General features: G+C 45.4%; 1 protein-coding gene across 1 annotated transcript; it reads left to right on the top strand.

Annotated features, from left to right (window-relative positions):
• The first annotated feature begins 1,040 nt into the window (after nucleotides 1–1,040).
• On the top strand, nucleotides 1,041–17,328 carry TNFSF4 (TNF superfamily member 4). The gene is made up of 3 exons (XM_016221330.2): nucleotides 1,041–1,193; nucleotides 15,479–15,527; nucleotides 16,979–17,328. The coding sequence occupies exons 1-3, from the start codon at nucleotides 1,041–1,043 to the stop codon at nucleotides 17,326–17,328; spliced, it is 552 nt and encodes a 183-aa protein (XP_016076816.2).
• Nucleotides 17,329–20,446: the final 3,118 nt, after the last annotated feature.

The raw sequence follows: 20,446 nt of genomic DNA, 5'->3' as shown, positions 1-20,446 counted from the left end.
CGCAACTGTCCACAGAAGAGACAGAATTTTCTCTTGGGCAGCCCCTCGGCTTATTTACTAGGTACTCAGTAAATGTCTGTCAGTTTGAACTTGACATTAGAAATGATTTTGTCATTTATTTCAGTGGTAAAAGGTAAGTAGAGTCTGTCCATTGGTAGGATAATCTTATTTTCAGAGCTCTGAGTCCACCCTTGACTTCAAAGAAAAGAGAAAGTTTCAAAACTTATTCAAGTCCATTCATTCCTTCATTTGTGCACAGGTTACATTTGGGAAGAAGGTAACATGGACAGAAGCGGGGAAAGTCAGGATACTCGGCTTCTTTTCTGTTTTGCTTAACATTGACCATCTAAGTCTTTACCAACCTCTCCAGAAAGGATTAAATGAGAAGACTGTAGAAGCTCACTAGACACTAGTTTATTTATTACACTGCAATGGAATAAATTGAGAAGATCTCACTCCTATATTTCTACGTGATCCACCATCCAGTTTTCTTTTCTCTTTTTTCCCACTTCGAAAATGATTTGTGGGTGTGTTTCCCCAGAAAATCTGTAGAAAGGGTTCAATGCTTAGTTTCAGCATTTTCCTTAAAGCTCTTCTGTGAGTTAAGACACCTCGGGGGAGGGGTAGATAAACTCCCATATCAATGGGTGATAATTTTTATCTTTATAAGTGACCCACAATTTGGTTACTGGTGCAGTGAGAAATTAAGAAAATAGCACACTTTTATGACTGTCATTTCACAGTCACTCAAATCAGAACTGGAATGCCACAAAAACAACTCCCTGTTAGCCCAGAGAAGAGAGAAAAAGAAAGAAAGTAAAGGGGAAATTCAGATTAGTCACAAAGAAGTTCCCCGCCTGCCTGCAAAGCGACAGCATTAAAACTGAGAGAGTCCGCTCTGCTCTTTCAATCGCCTCTTATCTCTGGTCCTGGTACCTCCGAGGACTGGCCGATTGATGCTCCTGGGTCTTCACCCCCTTCTTGGGAGGGGAGAGGCCAGCTCTCCCTCGGATTTCCTTTCCTGCCTCCAGACTGTGAAGATGGAAGGGGGCCAAGCCCTGGGTGAGCGTGTGAGAAACACACCAGGGCTGCGATTCCCCGCGAACAAGCTGCTGCTGGTGGCCTCCGTGGTCCAGGGGCTGGGACTGCTCCTGTGTCTCACCTACATCTGCTTGCACTTCTACGCTCCTCAGGTAAGATGCACGCCGGCTCTTTTGCTCGCACCAGGTCACACGGACGGCAGCTCCCAAGGCTGCAAAGGGTCACTTGGAGGTAATCTGATAACCAGATTGTGGAGCTTTTTGGGTTTCTTTCCCCCTTTTCCCCATAGCGGCTGTGCAGTGTGGTTAAGCACCCTCTGGTCTCCTTTTTCCTTCCCTTTTCTCAGCAGTGGCGGTGATGGGGCACCGTGGAGGTAGGGCAGGGGCTCTGCTTCTGGAGTCTTCTCTTTCTCCGCAATGCAGGAGTCCCGGTATTCTTTCAGGAGCTGTCACTTCGAAGCTTCGAGTCACTGGTGCGCCTGGTTTACCCGTTCTGCCAGTAAGCCTCTGATCCGGGAATTAATATAAAAAGGAAATAAGAAAGGGCTCAGCTCTACTTTGCCACTGTGTTCGCAAAACCCACGGACTCTCGCGGGCCTTTGCTTCTGCTTTGTAAAGAATGCTGAAGGCGGCGGTGCCAAGTCCCTTCGGATGGCTAATAGCCCTTCCAAGGCAGAGGCGCGTGGTCATGTGCGCACGTGCACGGGGCCAGACATTTCCCCGCAGCAGCCTGATCCGCTGCGATCCTCGCGGCCTTTCTCCGAGTCACGCGGCCAGGCGTCGCGGCGTCCCTTCTGCCGTGTCCAGTGCATGCGGTGGGTGGGCATCACCCTAGTAATTCCCCCGCCTGATGAAGATATTCCTTGCATTTCCCCTTCTCTTTATTCTGGTCCCTTTTACATGATTTTTTTCTTATTTACTTGCTCTCACCTGCAAACATTATTAGGTCTTTAAGGATGTTCTTGACTGCGGGCAACTCCACTGAAAATAAATGTACAGCCTGCCCGTGTTCCCTCGTCGAGGCTGGTCTGATCAGTCTTGTTTCCCTAGTGGGTTGCTTGGGGTTAGAAAATCTGTCCCTGGGGATGCTTTGGGTTAGAAAAGTCTGCCCCCGGTAAGTATTAGGCAATAGGAACTTTTATTTCTGATGGACATGTCAGAGACTGGGTATCTCCAACAAGACCGGGATGGGACCAGGGGAGTCCTGGCAGACGCCTGGGCTTGCCTCTGCCCACCGGAAACAGGGTTTTTTTGGTGCAGAGGCTGGTGGCAGAGAGGTTGTGATCGCTGTGCTGCAGAGAGGGTTCAAGTCCCCAGGGTCCAGCAGGGTAGCTGTGTCATGCTCAAGTCTGTGGAGCGGCAGGCACAGCACCACACTCTCCCCTCATCATGACACACCTTTCCTTCCCTCTGCAGAGCCCTCTGGGCACAATAAGAGTAGGCGACCTGGGGCGCGGGGGTGGTGCAATGGGTCCATGGCAGGGTGGCTAAGACACAGACCGGAATCAGGCTCTTCCGAGAAGAAAACAGAGTACACAAAAATAGAACAGCTGAGTGCACGCGCCACGTCTGGGAGCCCTGAGAGTGCTTTTTCAAACCACCCGTGTCACAGATGTCCTTACGCTGTGACGATGAAAAGACAGGACAGATGGCCCCAGTCGAGACTCAGCTAAGGCTGTGAGCAGGAGGGAGCCGAAGGTGAAAGAGGTGTGCAGCCCGCTGGTGGCGGAGCCTCTCGGGACTAGCAACACCCAGGAGGTGCTGAGAAGGAGGGGGGTCCTGCTGGCAAGTCACCCAGCAGCTCTGTGGCCCAGCCTGGAAGGAAAGCTGAGTGCTGGTTTCCAGGACACAGAAATGGAAGCAAAGACACAGGAGGCACCTTAGAGCTGCTGGCTCAGGAAATGTGCTCTCGTATACTCTGGAGATGGAATTTTTTGGCACAGATATTTGAAATTCTTCACTTGCCAGGAATTTTAAATTTTTTTCTTATTTCTAGCTAGACTGTTTTAGCTAACATAATTTCTTATACTGGATAAGATGCACAGCAGCACAATGGGCCCTTCCATTTAATCTCATATACTTTAGTGGGGGGAAGGTAGCACAAATAGATGGTGTGTGTTACCCCTGGAACTCAATCCGATGGTGGTGGTGGCTGTGTGTGTGCGCCCATGAGAGAGAGGGAGGGAGGGAGGGAGGGACAGAGACTGAGAGACACAGAGAGAAGAGTGTAGAGTAGCTGTTGAAAAAGGGAGACGGACTGGTATAGCCTTTCTAAACTCATTGATAAAATTGTTTGGAATTTTGGTTGAAGGATAGACTAGGTGATGGTGCGAAAACCCCTCTACTTTTATAAAACAATATTGCTGTGATCTGTCTATGGCTTGTTACGTTGGATTTTTTTTTTTTTTTTTAGTGTAGGAGAAAGATATTTGGAGAATAATCATAATTTTCCCTTCTGTTTTCGATTTAATTTTTAGCCATATAAAATAATCGATGTCAGGAAAAAAAAAAGATAGACCTTCCCGCTCAGATAAGTCGCTTCCCTCTTTGGGCTTCGATTTTCTCATGTGTTAGCAGTTGGATCAAATGATCAGAAAGATCTCCTCCAGCTCAGTATTCTATGACTGTGTACTTTATACATATATTCATAGACTCGGGGAGGTTTTGAGAAATACAAAATATAAGGAAGCACATTTTTGTGTCTGAGCTTATGAATTTCCTGGTTCTTAAGAAGGGATGGGAGGAAATAAAATTTGCACATATACTTGTAATTTGTACTTATTTATATACTATCTACATATCTAAATAACCTGTTCTGGGTTAGCAAAGTACCTTATTTAGAAGGAGGAAAGAAGATTCTAGAAGAATATCTAGAAGAATATCTAGGGTAGAAATTGTGAAATTGAGTGCTTCTGTTACCAAAAACAATACACACTCTTTGAATATTTATTTAAAGTATTAGGCTTCCAGTCTTACCTGTTACTTCAGCTGGCAGAAAAGCAGGTCACTTTACAAATATAATTTACAAATTTATAAGCATGATTTGTAAATTATATTTGTGTGTCTCAGGGCTATTGAAGCTGGGCTATTCCAAGATTTGTATCACCTTAATCATAGCAATTTATAGATGTTAGTGCTTTTAGTGATAATTCTTTAGCAAATTTCAGTTAAAGGTTTATATTTTCATCACTTTTACTGCTGGGAAAAACAGAAGTAGAGGAACTTGGAAAGTGAGCTGACCAGCTCTGTGTCTATTAGAATCCAGTTTCTTAATGAAGTTTCAGGCTATAATTTGGACTTTTGTTTGCATCATTTATGGAGAAAAAAGCAGCTTTTTTCCCCCTTTGGCCTGAAAATTTTCTCTCAGATTAGCTCAATTTAAATGTATCCCCGTGTAATCTAACAAGTTTTTTAAAAGCTCTTTTTTTTTTTTTTTAATGCCAGACGTGCAGATGAATGATTTTCAATGCAATGGAATTTACATTTCATAAGCAATTCTATGAGAATGACAAAGAAATATCTAAAGTATTGAACTGATTTGTCATTAACTATTTGGAGGCCCTTAAAGGGGGTACTAATAATAACGTATAGAATCACTGGATTTTTGAGAGGACATTAGACATAGTCTACTTACAGATGAGAAAACAGAATCCTAGAGAGGGTAAGAGCTTGGGAGGAGGTAATGCTACCCCTGATTTAGAAGGAGGAGTAGAAAGTCTTTAAATGGACAAGTGGTAGGGGGTAGAAGGCTTTCTGGGTAGAACAGCGGGTTGTTCAAAATGGTTGAAATTGAATGTTCCTAGGGCAAAATGGTGGAAGGTAAAGCTTGGCAGGGTCTGGTGATTCATACTAGGGAACACACTTCCTTCCATTCAATGCAAAAGAAAATACAGGAAAAATTACCCAAATTGCTGCTTCTCCAAATCTCACTTCTCTTCTGTGGTTTACATCTTTCTCTAACTAGAAAGTGAATCTGATCTCATGCAACACTAGGGGGCGCCCCAGTAAAACGAACCATTCTCAGACGGCTTAACAGAGCCCACTCTCCTTCCCCAAGGAGTCAAGGTAAGAAAACCTTTCTCGGGGAGCCTAGAGCTCACCAGATGTAAGAGGTGATATCAAGGTGGCCTCATATTGATCACTATTTACACAGTGATGATATTTTGTAACTGAAAAATTTTGATATACTACTGACCCTAGTACTCAAAACAGGACAGAAAAATTTATACTGGGATCATGCAGGAAATATCACATATGTCCGCATATACGGAAACACACACACACACACACACACACACACACACACACACACACACACAGAAAGATTGGGGATTGAGCAGCAAGGCTTTTGTATAGACTTAGGGATATAATCTCCTGATTCCATTTCTCTGACTTCAGCCCTTACCTACAGGCACAGAGCAGACCCAGCCCGGCCTCGGGGTGACCACTTGCCCTTCCAACCCTATTTCTTTTCACTGCAGTCACTTCTGTGGCCCTCACTCTCAGAGAACCTGTACTCTCCACCCATTCAGGGATTCTGCATCCAGGGAAAATGAACATTAACCGCCCGGCCGGGCGTGGCTCAGCGGGTGAACATCGACCTGGGATCCAGGCGATCGGGGTTCGATTCCCGGTCAGGGCACATGCCCGGGTTGCGGGCTCGATCTCCAGTCGGGGGCGTGGAGGTAGCCGATCAATGACTCTCTCATCATTGATGTTTCTGTCTCCCTTTTTCTCTCTCTGAAATCAATAGTTTTTTTTTTGTTTTTTTTTTTAAAGAAAATGAACATTAACCTTCTGGAGTCATGTAGGTGAGAGGAGCCCTGTACAGTATTGTTACGAGTGAAAAGCACTGAGTTACAAAAGGTTGCTTCACACCGATGGCCGGAGGTGAAACACACGGTGGGTGCGTTAGGATGAAATCGAATTCCCCAACAGCCTATGGCTTGTGTACTTTGTTTGTAGCCACTCATAATTTCGATATTCAGATCTTTTTAAATGAAGGCATCGCAACACTTCCTTATACGAAAATACGAAACATCTCAAAGTTTTGAGGGAGACACTGCGATGTCGGGGGGAGCACGTTGGACCAGAAACTAGAAGGCTCTGGTTCAGCCCAGCCTTTAGCGTTGTGACTTTGCGTAAATTCCCCGAAATTCCCTGAGCGCCAGTTTCGTCAGCTGAATCATTTTCAGTTTGGTAGTTGTGAAGAGCAAACGTGGTCCGGAGCCTTGGAAATGCTGAGACGATGGTTATTATTCATGGACATGCTTCCCTCCGCATACCACCACTAAAATGTTTTCATTGTGCGTACACACACACACACACACACACACACGCACGCGTCGCAACTCAAATCTCAGAAAGCGTATCATGGTTAGGGTTATCCTTAACTTCTTGGATTTTGACTTCCTTTAGGGTTAAAAATCCCCCAACCCTTTGGAATAATTCTAGCATTTTGGAATATAGGTTTCTAATTAAGAGTTTATGGTTGCATCAGGTACAAAGAAAGAACAGAGGGAGAATTTATTAGGCCCTAAAGTGTTACTAGGCTCAGTGTCTGGAAGTAGACACACTTAGATGACCCTGGCCGCTTCCATCTCCCCCAACTTTGATTTGTTTCATCCAATTCTCCAGTGACTGGGCTCCCAAATAGGGAAGAAAATTGTATTTAGAAGAAGGATGTGGTCTGGTCACAATACTAGAAACACTGAGAATATGACTGGTATACAGTAGTCCCCCCTATCCCCCTACTTTATGTTCAGTTTCACTTTCTGGGTTTTCAATTACCCATATTCAACCATGGTCCAAAAATGTTCAATGAAAAGTGCCGGAAAGAAACAATTCACTCATTTTAAATCACACAACTTGCTGAGCGGTGTGATGAAATCTGGGCTCTCCGGCTGGAATGTAAATCATCCCTTCATAGAACATCTCCACAGCTGTAGACACTCTTGGCCCATTAGTCACCCAGTTGCCGCCTTCGTTTTTGGATTTACTGTTGAGATACCGCACTGCTTGTGTTCAAGCCAACCTTATTTTACTTAATAATGGCTCCAAAGTGCAAGAGTAGTGATGCTGGCAATTTGGATATGCCAAGGAGAAGCCAGAAAGTGCTTTATGAATGCATAGGATAAACATAGTATATATATATGGGGTTCGGTACTATCCATAGTTTCAGGCATAACCTAGGGGTCTTGGAACATATCCCATTGAATAAGGGGGGACGACTGTAATTACTTTTCTTTCCAGCAGAACTTTTATTTTGAAATGCACCTTAGGTGGATTATTAATTTGTATAAAGTTTTCTAGCTTTGGTAACATGTAACTGCTCCAAGAACACATCTGGCCCGCCCGGGCGTGGCTCAGAGGTTGAGCGTCGACCTAGGATCCAGGAGATTGCGGTTCGATTCCCGGTCAGGGCACATGCCTGGGTTGCGGGCTTGATTCCCGGTCGGGGGCGTGCAGGAGGCCGCCGATCAATGACTCATCATTGATGTTTCTATCTCTCTCTCTCCCTTTCCTTTCCTTTCTCTGAAATCAATAAAGATATATTGAAAAAAACAAAAACAAACAAAAAACCCCCACATCTGGCTGATGGAAAGTAGACCCACACTTTAATTTTTCTAATACTAATTTAATAGGAGCTTGTGGATGGATAGAAAACTTCATTCCCAAAGTGTTGCATTATATATGTGGGGAACGGAGGGGCCCAGTGAGTTGAAAGGATGGACCCTCAGGGCTGGGCTTCTCTGTAGGTAGCTGGGGCACGAGCTAGAGAACCAGAGAAATTGTCCAACATTATAAAAAATAATAAACTAGCATCCAAATAATCATTAAAGGAAAATATTAAAACCTTTTGGGGTTATAAAATAAGTTGTAAAACCCCTACTTTATAGTTCAGCAACATAAAGTATATTTTGAATTACTTGTGTGTTGATTGCTTAAAGTTTTTAGCTTCCAAGGCTCCTAAAGGCCTTAATCTGACCCTGTACATGGTATGAGGAAGACTAGGAGAGGAAAGCCTTTTTTGGGGGGTGGGGAATAATTGAGGGTATCGCTCCTGGTGTCTCTTGCAATAACAGTCTCTTGTTTTTGCAGATCTTTTCCCCACATCTGTCCTCACTCCTTCACCATGACCTTGGAACAAGATAGATACTTGGGTGCAGTTTTACAATAAGGAAATGTGAGGCATTACAGTCATGTCTGGGTTTATATGGAAAGTTCAGGCAAGTTAGACACTGTGGCTATGTCTGAGTTCTACTCCTGTCTCCTTTCATTCCCCTGGGACATGACTTTGTGACTCTGAGCTTTAAGAATTTGGGCTGGCTATTCTAGAATTTGCTTTCTTTTCTGACAGTCGTTGTATTTGAAGAAAACTTGAGGAAAAGATTTATGACCTGGTACAGAGGGAAGAAAGATTCTTTTTTAAAAAGGGATTCGAATCTACTTACACAAATGTAGATAACATGATCCATGATGATTTAACAATCACATAAAACCTTAGGGGTTCTTGTTATGAAACAGAGCATAGTATGTGCGATATGTTTACAGAAGAGAAAGGGAACCTAGCTGATCATTTATTCTCTCTGAGCTTAGTCTATATAATTTCCCCAGGCCTTTCCAGTTCTATCAGACTTTGATTCAAAGATATACTTTCATGTGCTAGCGTGATTTGCACACTCTATACAAATACCTAGTCGACCATGTATTTAGTTTCCAAGAGCTGCCACAATAAATTATCAAAACCAGGCACCTTAAAGCAACAGAGATTTAGTTTCTCACAGTTCTGGAGGATAGAAGTTAAAAGTCAAAGTGCTGGCAGGGCCATGCTCCCTCTAAAGGCTCTAGGGAAGAATCCTCCCTTGCCTCTTTCTGGCTTCTTTCGCAGCAATCCTTGGCTTGTGGCCACATCACCCTAAGAACTGCCCCCATCTTCACACGACCACCTCCCCTGTGTAATTCTGTATCTTTTCCTCTTCTTTTAAGGATAGAAGTCATGCTGAATTTAGGGCCAACCCTAATCTAGTAGACCTCATGTTAACTAACTACCTCTGCAAATACCCTATTTCCAAATAAAGTCGTATGCTGAGGGTTCAGGTGGATGTGAGCTTTGGGGGAGACATTATTCAACTCACTACAAGCCATTGATTCATTTACTTATTCAATAGTATTTGTAGAGTGTCAATTACCTGTCAGACAAAGAGGAAACAGTGGTGAACAAGACATGGCCTTCCCTGCCTTCCCAGAGTTTCCAACCCCTGTGTTTAAAGCAGACACTTAAAGAAGCAGTAACATAGTGTGTGATCGATACTGGATAACCAAGTGGAGCATAATCCTTGAGTAAGAAGTTTCACGGAAAGCTATCTACAAGCTTCAATGCCTAGTCTCCTGATTGAGGTTATAAAGTGAGCCAACTTTTCTTTTGCATGAGGCACTTTGTTTCTTCTCTGTGAATTATCAGGAAGGCCTTAGTTATGAATGCTATTGTCATTATTGTCACAACCACCATCATCATTCCACTGCAACGATTTTGACCAGTCACCAGTCTAAGTCCCCATGAGAGCACAGGTTGAGGATTATTTAGAGCTTTATTGCACAAACAACTCTAGAGATACTCTTGATTGTTTGTTAACCATCAGAGGGAGCCAGGGGAGGAGGAGGGGTGTCTGCTGCTTCTGTTAGAGCACAGGGGCTTGTTGTGTTGAAAAGTCTTCTGTTCACCCAATCCCTTGGGATTTCTCTTCTGAATGTTGTGATTTGCCTAATCTCTGACATAGAAGGGTCCTTAGATGCTGCTTATTCCACCATCTTAACTGAGGTTGGACATCAAGACGAAGTAATTAGAAATTGAGGAAGGGAAAGGACTTGTTCTGGCCTAAGACCAGACCCTAGGGTCCATATTCTCAGCCCAATGTCTTGTCTAGGCTTCTAGTTGCCTTCCAAAGGCATTAACCTCTCCTTTGTATATAGCGAATGAACTGGAGAATGAATAACTTCAGACAGAAAGAATCTGATTGTAATAATTCTGCTATTCCCTTTGTACTCAAGTATGCGTGGAACAATTTAAAACACTTGAGTAACGTCTGGTGTTGGTTAGAGTCAGTGTTGGATATTATGTGATTACGAAGTCATTGGCTAAGTTCTGGGCATTGTCTAAGGGGCTAAGTTCCCCTTTAGCTAAGCAAACATTGACTTACTGAATTCCGTTATGTTTGAGGCAGGGTGAGATTTATGATAATGCAGTGAGTACATTGTCAACTGACCCCTCCAGCTGCTTAGAATCTAAGCTGCTACAAGAACATTATGGTGCAGACTCACACAATCACGGAGGTGAGAAAGTGAGTTCTTAGAAATGTTTTGGCAGATGCCTCTGTCAGTGTACTTTGAGGACTTCCCCAGTTCATGTGGAAAGGGAAATCCAAATATGAGAAAAACCTTCCCCTTGAGGATAGAAATAGTTAGTTGCATTTGGTCAATCACATCATTTTGAAGATGTGTTCATGTCACATGGATGCTTTTGGTTCATTTGGTTGTTTACCTCAAGACTGAGATCCCTCTTAGGGATGTTAATTGCTAAGTATCTGGGACAATGAAACCATAGTTTTTGTTCTCTGAGATTGAGAGGACAGGGTCAGTAAATAGGGGCCTCTCTGTGGGATAGCCATTACTAAGTAATTTTGACAAGAAGAGTGGAAGTGTTTAGAGAGAGCGGGCTAGGTTAGGATATCACATGGACGGTGCAGTAGAGAAGAGAATGAGGGCTACTGAGAGACAGCTTATAGCAAAAAGGTGCTGACAGCCGTGGTGAAGGGTGTGGGAAGGAGAAAGAGAAGGTTTGGGATGACAGTTAAATCGGCTATTCTTTGTGTTCATTAGATCCCCAAAGACTCTTTATTCAACAAAATTTTCAAAGCCACACATCTTCATCTCTACGAAATGTAAATTTTGGGATAAGGTTTGTCTGAACATGGAAGGTTTCTTGGGCAAAGAACCAGTTTTTGCCCATTCTCAGTCCTATCTCTGAGTGGAGTTCTGAACTTCCCTGATGAGAAGCGAATGCCTTGCCTCTGGTAAGGAGGCTGTTTCCACTGAGCACACACTGAATGCCCCAGGATGAGAGTTTAGCTTCCCAGCCTACTGTAGTGACTAAGTACAGAAAATTCCATCTTCCTCTGCAGAGGCTCCTTGAGGCACACCCTGAGAGTTTGTGAGGGTGTGCTTTCATGGTCTCTTAGGTCTCCTCTGATTGACGTGAAGCCCAAGGCAGGGGGAGGAGAGGTTCACATCCCAGTGGAGGTGGCATGGTGAACTGGGGAGTCCCCATCTGTCTCCCCACCATGCTCCACTGACTCCCACCCTACCCGAGTCCCACCTAAGATCTTGACATTGTGGCTGGGTATCAAGTGAGGAAGGGCAAGGCCCCCAGAGTGAATGTAGAGCCCATGTCCTGGTTTCATACTTGTTGCGTCTCATCCCCTCCTGCCATAGATTCCCTTCTCCAGGACAAATGTCAAGCGAGTATAAGGTTGGCAGCCTCATGCCACATACCAGTAAGTCAGAATTAGAAACTCTCTCCAAAGGTGGGCTCTTGGGTAAAGGCTGCTGGACATCAGACATTTTCCAGTTTTGTTTCCAGACAGCTCAGTGCTCAAGGTACTGAGAGAAGGACCTATTTCTGGCTCTTCTTTGCAGCACCTGCTTGCTGCCAACTTTGTACTTGCCCATGGGCTGCTGCCCCGTGTCAGGTCAATTGCACCTCACCAGAGCCTGGCCAAAGGTTTTGCCAAACTGTACTACACAGAAAACCTTATAGGGTTGGCTGAGGAGATCTCTTCTGGAAAACCTCTGGGGTATTTTAAGATATATCTAAATATTTTGACAACTATCTAAAACCTAATATTTTAATCTTGTTCAGTATTGATGATGAAAATAATTCAAATTAATCTTGGACCCTCAGAAAAATACTTTCATAAGGGTAAATATCAGAAGATATATATATATTTTTTACCCATACACAAACATAGCCTTTTTTTTTAATATTAAGAAAAGCAAAACCCTCAGGTCTTCTCCAGATACTAAGAAAATGGAAAATATCAAAGGTCCCAGAGGAGTTCTGTACAAGAACAAGCTAGACAATAAAGCTTCTTCAATCTGGAAAAGTGTGAAGACCCCACACCACCCCCAAACTCCTGTCAGTCAACTGTCTCAGAAGCATGAGTGCACGAGAAGTCATCTTCTAGTTGAACCTTGTATTTAATAGATGAAGACATTGAGGCCAGAGAAGGAAAGGGATCCAACTCCACCCCTCCATTCCAGGGTAATTTTCATTATACCACACAAGTAGTTTTTCCCCTCCATTCAAATTTGGAGTGAGGAGGCATCCCTAGGGAGGTTTTTATTAATATCCCATTCCTGCGTGCACTTCAGGGCTAAGCTGGGAGGAAAGAAGAAGTTGGCACACACAGCAGATTGGCAGGGCGGTAGTCTCACCATGACCTCATCATGAAAGCGCAGAGGGAGGGCTCCGAGCTCAGGCTTCCCTCCTGGGTTTGAGGGATGTCATAAGTGAAGCCAAGAAAACAGGAATGACAGAGAACCCACAGACGGAGGGATATTCTTGTCGCATAGAGCAAAGGAAACAAGTATTTTCAAAAGCTTAGCATCATGCACCAGGCAAAGTTCTGGGTGCCTTCACGTATGTTATCTTCTTCCAACTCCACAGTCAGCTCCCGGGAATATTCCGATAGCAGCACGCCTTACTTTCCCAGGCATGAGCGCTCAGAAATGGTATATGATGTTTCCAAATTCACGAAATTAGAGAAGTCACAATTTGAACCGAATCTGACCCTCTAGGCTGCGCTCCCTGTCTCGTCTTACCAGGTTCTAGTCAAGGGAAAAGAGATTAGAGAAAATGGTTGGTTAGAGCGTAAGGCGCAGAGAGGATAGGTGTGTGGCAATGACGTTTGACCAGGAGGTTAGAGCCGGGCCATGGAGGGCCTACCTGGAATGGGGCGCTGTGGGGCTGCTCCTGGGCAGGGGGGTGGTCGGAGTGCATTAGTCAGGTGTGGAGGGTGAGGGGAAAAGTTACGGCAGGGCAAGGACAAGAGGAAGGACCATTTATTTTATTTCACAACATTGTCTAGACTTAATGGCACTGATGGCAGTTAGAGATTTCTAAGAATATGCCCGTTCTTACACTGAGCCACCTTCGGGAGGGGGAACAGAAAGCCTCAGTCCAGGGTTTCAGTAGCTCTACCCAAGAGAGGAAGTGACTTGAACTTTCCTTGCTGCCTCTCAGCCTCTTGGTCCCAGAGGATGTCCCCTGGGTCACTACCACCCTTACATCATCAGGTCACTTCAAAACAGTGGCAGATTTCTTTGAATTGCAGAAACCATGTGAAGATTCTGCAAAGTCAGTCAAATAATCCAATCACGAGGGCTTTGGGATCAGAGGGCTTGACGTAAGCCTGGGGGTGAGGCGGTTAGGGTGCAACTTCAGAAACCTGGTTCGTGGACTGTTAGTGCTGAAAAGGTTGTCTTGATCTTCTAGTAATTTTTAAAGATGAGAGAACTGATGTCTAGAGAAGCTGTGAAACTTGCCCAAGACAACACCATCCCTGCCTGGCTGGCATTGGGACCCGGGTTACGGCCGGCTGAGCCCTGTGCTATCTGAACCGAATGAGGAGGCCTTTCCGGCTAGGACTGACTTGCTTGGACAGCAGCGGGGCATTGACTTACCCCAGGGATTACGATGAGAGGGTAATATGCTTTCTAAGAGGCCTTCTTCCGGAACATTGCACAAAGGACGCCAATTCAGCCCCAACAGACAGCTCAGAAAGAGGAAGGAGCCAAAGACTTCTCAAGTCGACCTGAGTCAACACCTCTCTGCGTGTGCTCAGCACTGGCAGGCAGGGCTTGGAAAGTCTCCCTTCTGCCTCCGAGGCCTGTCGGTTTCTGCTTGGTAAGGCTTGCGCTTTTCATTTCTGCGGGAGGTAGGGGATTCCTCATCCGTGTGGGCAGTCGCCAGAGGAATGCTCCTGACTGCAGCTACTCATGCGCCAGGCAGTGGGAGGCAGGGATTCCACACCCCAGGGATGAAAACAAATTCCCTCCCGCACCTCCCGTCAGGACATCTCGCCAAAAGCATCATGGGGAGAGAGCTGTTATTCTTGGCAGGCGCAAGAGGCAGTGGTTTTTTTCTTTTTCCGATTTCCGTTTTTAGTAGGTCATATAAGCAGATGGTACAAAATCTTAGAAAAATATAAAAAAGTCGACCATGAAAAGTGAGGGGCCCTTTCATTCTTGACTTGAGGCTTCAGTTCCTTTCTCCAGAGGCAATACTTGCAACCAGTGTTTTGTGTATCCTTTCAGAGAGATTCAATGCCTGTGCAAGCATTATTTTTTAATTTAATTAAATATGTCTTTCTTGATTTCAGAGAGGAAGGAAGAGGGAGAGAGAGAAACATCAATGATGAGAGTCATTCATTGGCTGCCTCCTGCACGCCCCCCACTGGGGATCGAGCCCACAACCTGGGCATGTGCCCTGACTGGTAATTGAACTGCCATCTCCTGAATCATAGGCCGATGTTCAACCGCTGAGCCACGCCGGCCGGGCAAGCATCATTTTTATTTTTTAATACATAGCAATATACTTTATACGTGGTTCTGCCTTTTGCTTCCCCCTCCCCCCCCCATCGTATGCTTTAGGCTTTGCTTCTTACTGAACTTCTTTGCTCTCTTCAAGGTCAAATTACTGCAGACATTTTCCCCTCCGGGCTTCCTCTCTTCTTTCTTGCTGTTGACTACTCTCTGGGTTCAAGTTAGATTTTCAAGATGTTAAGGAGAAGGGAGAAAAAAACAATGTTAAAAGTATGCTACACTCACATCCACTGAACTCTGAAGGATTAGACCAGTTTTTATTGCCTGTCTGCCCTGAAAATAAAACACTGTTACTGTTGGGTTATAGCCAGGAGCCTTCCAGAATTCACCCCCCCATCCCCCCCGTATTCTGGGAGTCTGTGGCCGTGGCGGATGGATGGTCACAGCCTGCTTGGCGAGGGGATGGATGGATGGATCTTTGCGGCTGAAATGGGCTCCTTGACAAGATGACTATTAGATGCTCCGATATCCGAACTGGGAAATTGGGACTCAGTGAGCCAAAACAATACATCAAAGGAGAGTTTGGCAGGGCTGAGCACAGATCTTAGGTGCTTCCAAGAAAGAGCAGAACACTCTTGACTTATCTTAAGCGGTGTTATAGCAAAGCCAGGGGCAGGGGAGCAGTCTGGGTCTAATCTCCACGGGGAAAAAAACGAGTCTTTGGCAAGCTGCTCCCCCTCGAGGCTCCTGCATATCTGTTTCACGGAATATGGCTTGTCCATTCCATCTGTTCACTATTTTATTTTCCTAAAAACACGTCCTTTTTCCTCCTCCAGGTGCCGCCTCAGTACCCTCCAATTCAGAGCATCAGAGCACAGTTTACCAGTAAGTATTGTTGAAAGTTTGATTTTTTTTTTAAAAAGAATCTTCTCTCCAGCCTCTTAATTTCCCCCAGAACACAAGATCTCACCCCTACGTAGGGAAGTGTTAAATCCTGGAGTTGCTGGACCCTGCATGTTGTTTTTATTGGGGACAAAGGAGACATATAAAGAAGAAAAGGGGAGTCATTAGTTACCAAATCTGTGCTTGTCACTGTATTAAGTCCTTTAGATGCTTCACGAATCCTTCCAGGCATCCTCTGAGTAGGAATTATTCTTGTTTTTAAGGTAAGGAAACTAAGGCTTTACCTCCTACAAGCCTATCTGACTGTGAGACACACCATTTGCCGGTATAGGTCGAGATTTTACCTTGAAGAGAGTTGAGGGAGGCTCCAGATGTGAAGTTCCAGGGGATGCTTGACCAGCAGCGCGCGGCTTGGACCCATGATTAACACTAGAACACCCACCAGTAGTTTCTTCAAGGCTGTTCACTTGCTTCTCAAGTTCTCCTGAGCCCGAGGGCACTATACCTTGCCCTCCACAAGCGCTCTTCATTTCCAATTCAAAGCACTCCCGCCCTGGGCCTGGTACAAAGTAAGAATCACTGAATTGTGCCCAGCAGTGGGGACCTACTGTTTCCCTACTGCCACGGGGCCTGGGCCAGAGTGGGGAGTCTGAGAGGTGCTGGCTTGGCCATATTGGGGCTGATTGAAAAGAAAAGAAATTTCGGCTCTTTGGCTTACACTTGGAATGGAGCCACACGAGGGTACCAGAGGAGGAGTCTCCTCCTTTCCCTTCTCCTGTGGAAGCGACTCTCCGAGGCACCTCCCAGGGAGAACTAGCAGCGCAGGGGGAAGGGAGAGGCGGGCCTGGCTCCTCCACCTGCTCCCTCTGAGCAGGGCCCGAGCCGCCGGCCTTCCGTGTGCAGCGGAGTCTCTCAGCTTTAGCAGCGGCTGCCAACAGCCAGCGGTAAATCCTGTTGGGAAGCCCAGGGCTCCGGGCATGTGGAAATTGTGCACTTCACAGGGTGGGGAGGGCAAAGGGAGGAGCTCAAAGCACTGGCTTTGCGCGCGGTGGTGCTCAGGGCCCTGCAAGCGCCGGCCGGCCACCCCCTGCGCCGGGTGAGCTATTGAACAAGAAAGGAGGCCCTGAGCTTGCCAGGCTCTCCAGGTCTGAAAATCAGGGGAGCCTCCAAGCCCCATTTTCTGCCACAGATGCATTGTGACAACCGCCTGTTGCTTTAATCTCTCGGTTCTTGAACCCCTGCGCCATCGGGGACTGTCCTCGGTACTAGTTCTGGCTCTGCCTCCTCCAGGATGCTCGCTTCCTCTCCTTCTCAACATCTCTCCCTACCGCGGGCTTTACCTATGTTTCTAGACGCATGGGAAGGTCATTGCCCAAAGCTGTGCTAAGGAATCATTCTTCTTCCTTTATCCCCCCTCCCCTTCCCCTCCTTAGGGTGTGACAACGAGAAAGGCTTCATCCTCACATCCCCAAGCAAGGAGGAAACCATGAAGGTGCAGGACAACTCGATCCCCATCACATGCGACGGGTTTTATCTCATTTCCCTGAAAGGCTTCTTCTCCCAGGAGCTCAGCCTGGGCCTTTATTACCGGAAAAACCGGCAACCGCTCTTCAACCTAAGCAAGGTCACGTTCGTTGACTCCATCACCGTGGCCTTTCTGGGTTTCAAGGACAAAGTCTACTTGAATGTGACCACTCACAATACCTCCTGTGCAGACATCCAGGTGAACGGTGGGGAGTTAATTCTCATTCATCAAAATCCTGATGGGTTCTGTGCCGAATGAGGACCTGACGGCCACACCTAAGCCAGGCACCGAGCACCAAGCACCAATGCCACGCTGGGGGCGGATAGGACAGTGCTTCTTCCTTGGGAGTGGAGGAGTCGTCTCAGCTCAGCCCCCACCTATGGTCACACAGGACGTGCCAGAAGAAGATTCCCCTGCCCCCTCTCAGGGATATTTAAGACTTACGTGACATATCATTTAATTTTATTTATCCTCGTGTCTTCTAAATCACCTAGCCCTCACCCCTCAAGCCTTAAGGCAGCTCTACAGAACAAGGAAATAGATGCCTCTCCCTTAATACACATTGTTTCTATTGGTTAGGAAGTTGTCATAATAAACTTGCTTTATTGAAAAAGACACTGGACTAGCATTTGCTGGAAATCTGACCATCTGGCTTTGGCCAAGTGCAGAGGACCAGGGAGAGGGTGGTGCCTCGGCCGAAGGTGGCGTGGACCTACTCCTGGCAGCCGAAGCGGCCTCTCTGGGATGGACCGGCTGCGGTTGGCCTGCTGCCTAAAAGCCTCTCACTGGGAGAAGTTAAATCAACTTGCGCACAGCCGTCTGGACTTGGCGAAGAGAAGGATTACTCTGCGCTCTGGGCTTTTTTTTTTTTTCTTTACCACTTTGGTTTCCCAGACTCCAAATATTCTTAATAGCAGTTCCCCTCTCAAAAAGCCATCCTGGGGACCTGATATTGTGAAAAATCGAATCGGCAGCTGGTTTGTAAGAATTTAAACAGTCTGGGGAGGGAAACACATTCTTTGCCACTGATACGCAAGGGAACATGTATGCACCCACCAGCTTATGCTGATGACACTCAGGCCCATGCCTTGTACACGCACACCACAGTGCTAGTTTCAGAAATGGAGCAATTCCATTATGAGAGGCAACTTTATGGCAAAGACACTGAGGGCCTATTGTATCTTATGAAAAACAATGATCTCTCTAGAAACACCCTCATATCACGTACAATCGCTCATCCATTATTGAGACTAGAAGGACTCATAATCGGCCAACACCAAGGCTTTCAAGGGAATGAGAGCCCCTTATGTTTAGTTTAAATGTTCCTCTTGATGTATCAAGCTCATGGCATTGTGGATAAATGTGATTTTTCATAAGTCAAATTTCTAGATAATGTGTACATTCTCGAATTTGGCTAAAATTTGTTTTAATGCCAACATTTGTTTAATTTGCCAACATTTCCCTGCCGTTTTAATATAGTGCACAACATAGCATAGACTTTTTCTGGATGATTCTGTGTTGTCACAGTAATCATGCTGGGCTGCAGCCCAGTGACGTCTCCAGAATTTCCAGAAAAATGGAAGGCAGCTGGCCCTGCACTCAGTGGTCTCCGTCACATTTAATTTTTTTTTCTGTCTTACATAGTTTTCCATCTCCTCTTAATTGTCTATCTCCAATTATATTCTCACCCTTCTATTTTAATCTGTTGTGGAGACATAAATAGTGCTAAAGAAAAAGAAGCTAAATTAGAAGTATTGTGCATAAGGTAACTCTACTGGTGGCCAAGGCACTCACACAACCATAATCATAACCATAGGGGAATATTTACAGAGGGTCTACTGTGGACCAGGCATTGGGCTAAATGCTTTACACCAATTGTTCTGAACAAGATATTCCATAAATCTGTCTCAACTAACTACTCAGAGGATTTAAATGTGTGTGTGTGTGTGTGTGTGTGCGCGCACACGCGTGTGTGCGTGTGCTGACTATGGTCTACAAAGTTGATGTTACTCAATGAATGATATCTAATAAGTTTATGACTATAGATGATATTTAAGAAAAACATATGTTTACTTTTTTTAAGTTTGGAATTTCTGACTGTATTTCACCTGGATGTGCACATTCCAGGCCTAAGCACAGGTGTTTTGTGGGGTGTTTGTCTTTGGTGTTGTGGCCTGTCCTCGCAGGTGCCCACTCCCTTTGGGTACACATGGCCTGCTCTTCCCACTCTGGCCTCCTTCAGCCACACAGGGATATTTCTGCCATGCAGCAGCCTCACTGTCCCACCCTCCACTCATCGAAACATGCACGTCTCTTTTAAGTCATTCCTTCCAAGGGATGATGAAGTTTTCTCTGGATACAACAGAGTTCTGTGGAAGCAGAACTGAATGGGAAGTCTGGAAACTGGAATTCTAACTTGACTCAGTCACTAGCCAAATGACTTTGGACAAATAGTCCCCAATTCTCAATCCTGCTCTCTACCCTTGTTAAACGATCACCTTAGAATCTATGCTCGTAGTGCTAACTGGAAGTACTTGAGAAGTGTCCCTGTGCCGGTGGCTATGAGTCGGGATATGCAACCTCTTCTACTATGTGGGTATTTTTCTCCTTGGACATGCTAACAGTCTTCCCTCAGTCCTCTTAGTGAGTGCTTTGAGAGCAGTTATCAACTGTTACTTAGTGATTTTCTACTTAGGGAATGACTTAAGGGATCTAAGTCATAATTTGTTTTTAAGCATACTGGGCAGGTCCCCTGTTTTAAGCCTTGATTTTGTATTTAGTGCTTTCCTGACTCTTAGAGAGTATTAATATTGATATTAATAATATAGCTAATAATAATATTGATATTTACATGGAAACAAATAAAAGATTTCAGAATTCACTTCTGGCTAGAGCGTTGGAATTTTTATTTATCTTGCTCTCCCTTTCCGTGTTATGATCAGCCGATTGCCTGAAGAGGGGAGCCTGGGGCAAGTGTTCTGGTTTCTTACCTGCCTCCAATTTCAGCCATCAGAACTTTGTCCAGTGAATGGTTAAGCTGCCAAAAGCCACCTTTGCTTTTGAAAAGAAATTCACTGGATGCCCTCAGGGCTCCTCTTCGTGGTCCAAGAGACTGATTCCAATAGAATTCCACATTGTGTTGTTCTTTCCCGCTGGACATCTTGCCTCATTTTTAACCTTGGGATGATCTCTTTGGGTATCAAGTCCCTTCTCCTTACTGGTAATTACATCTGCAGCCTTGAGAAGAGGTCCCGGCTCCTAATGGGTCTATCTGCTCGGTCGGCCACCGTGATCCCTTTACCGCCTGTGACGGTGTTGATCCCCTTCTCCTCTGGAGATGCTTCTTCGACCTCAGCCCTTTCTGGTCCTCCCAGTC

The sequence above is a fragment of the Miniopterus natalensis genome, chromosome 19 (assembly GCF_054644295.1).
Source record: "Miniopterus natalensis isolate mMinNat1 chromosome 19, mMinNat1.hap1, whole genome shotgun sequence".
Classification (NCBI taxonomy): domain Eukaryota; kingdom Metazoa; phylum Chordata; class Mammalia; order Chiroptera; family Miniopteridae; genus Miniopterus; species Miniopterus natalensis.
Note: the sequence above shows the minus strand (reverse complement) of the source record. Positions and strands in the feature narration are given on the sequence as shown.

Excerpts from the sequence above, each read along its gene's own strand:
- TNFSF4 (XM_016221330.2), top strand. The coding sequence starts at position 1,041 with ATGGAAGGGGGCCAAGCCCTGGGTGAGCGTGTGAGAAACACACCAGGG. Across the intron at positions 1,194-15,478 it reads TGCACTTCTACGCTCCTCAG|GTGCCGCCTCAGTACCCTCC; the intron begins GTAAGATGCACG and ends TTCCTCCTCCAG. Across the intron at positions 15,528-16,978 it reads CATCAGAGCACAGTTTACCA|GGTGTGACAACGAGAAAGGC; the intron begins GTAAGTATTGTT and ends TCCCCTCCTTAG.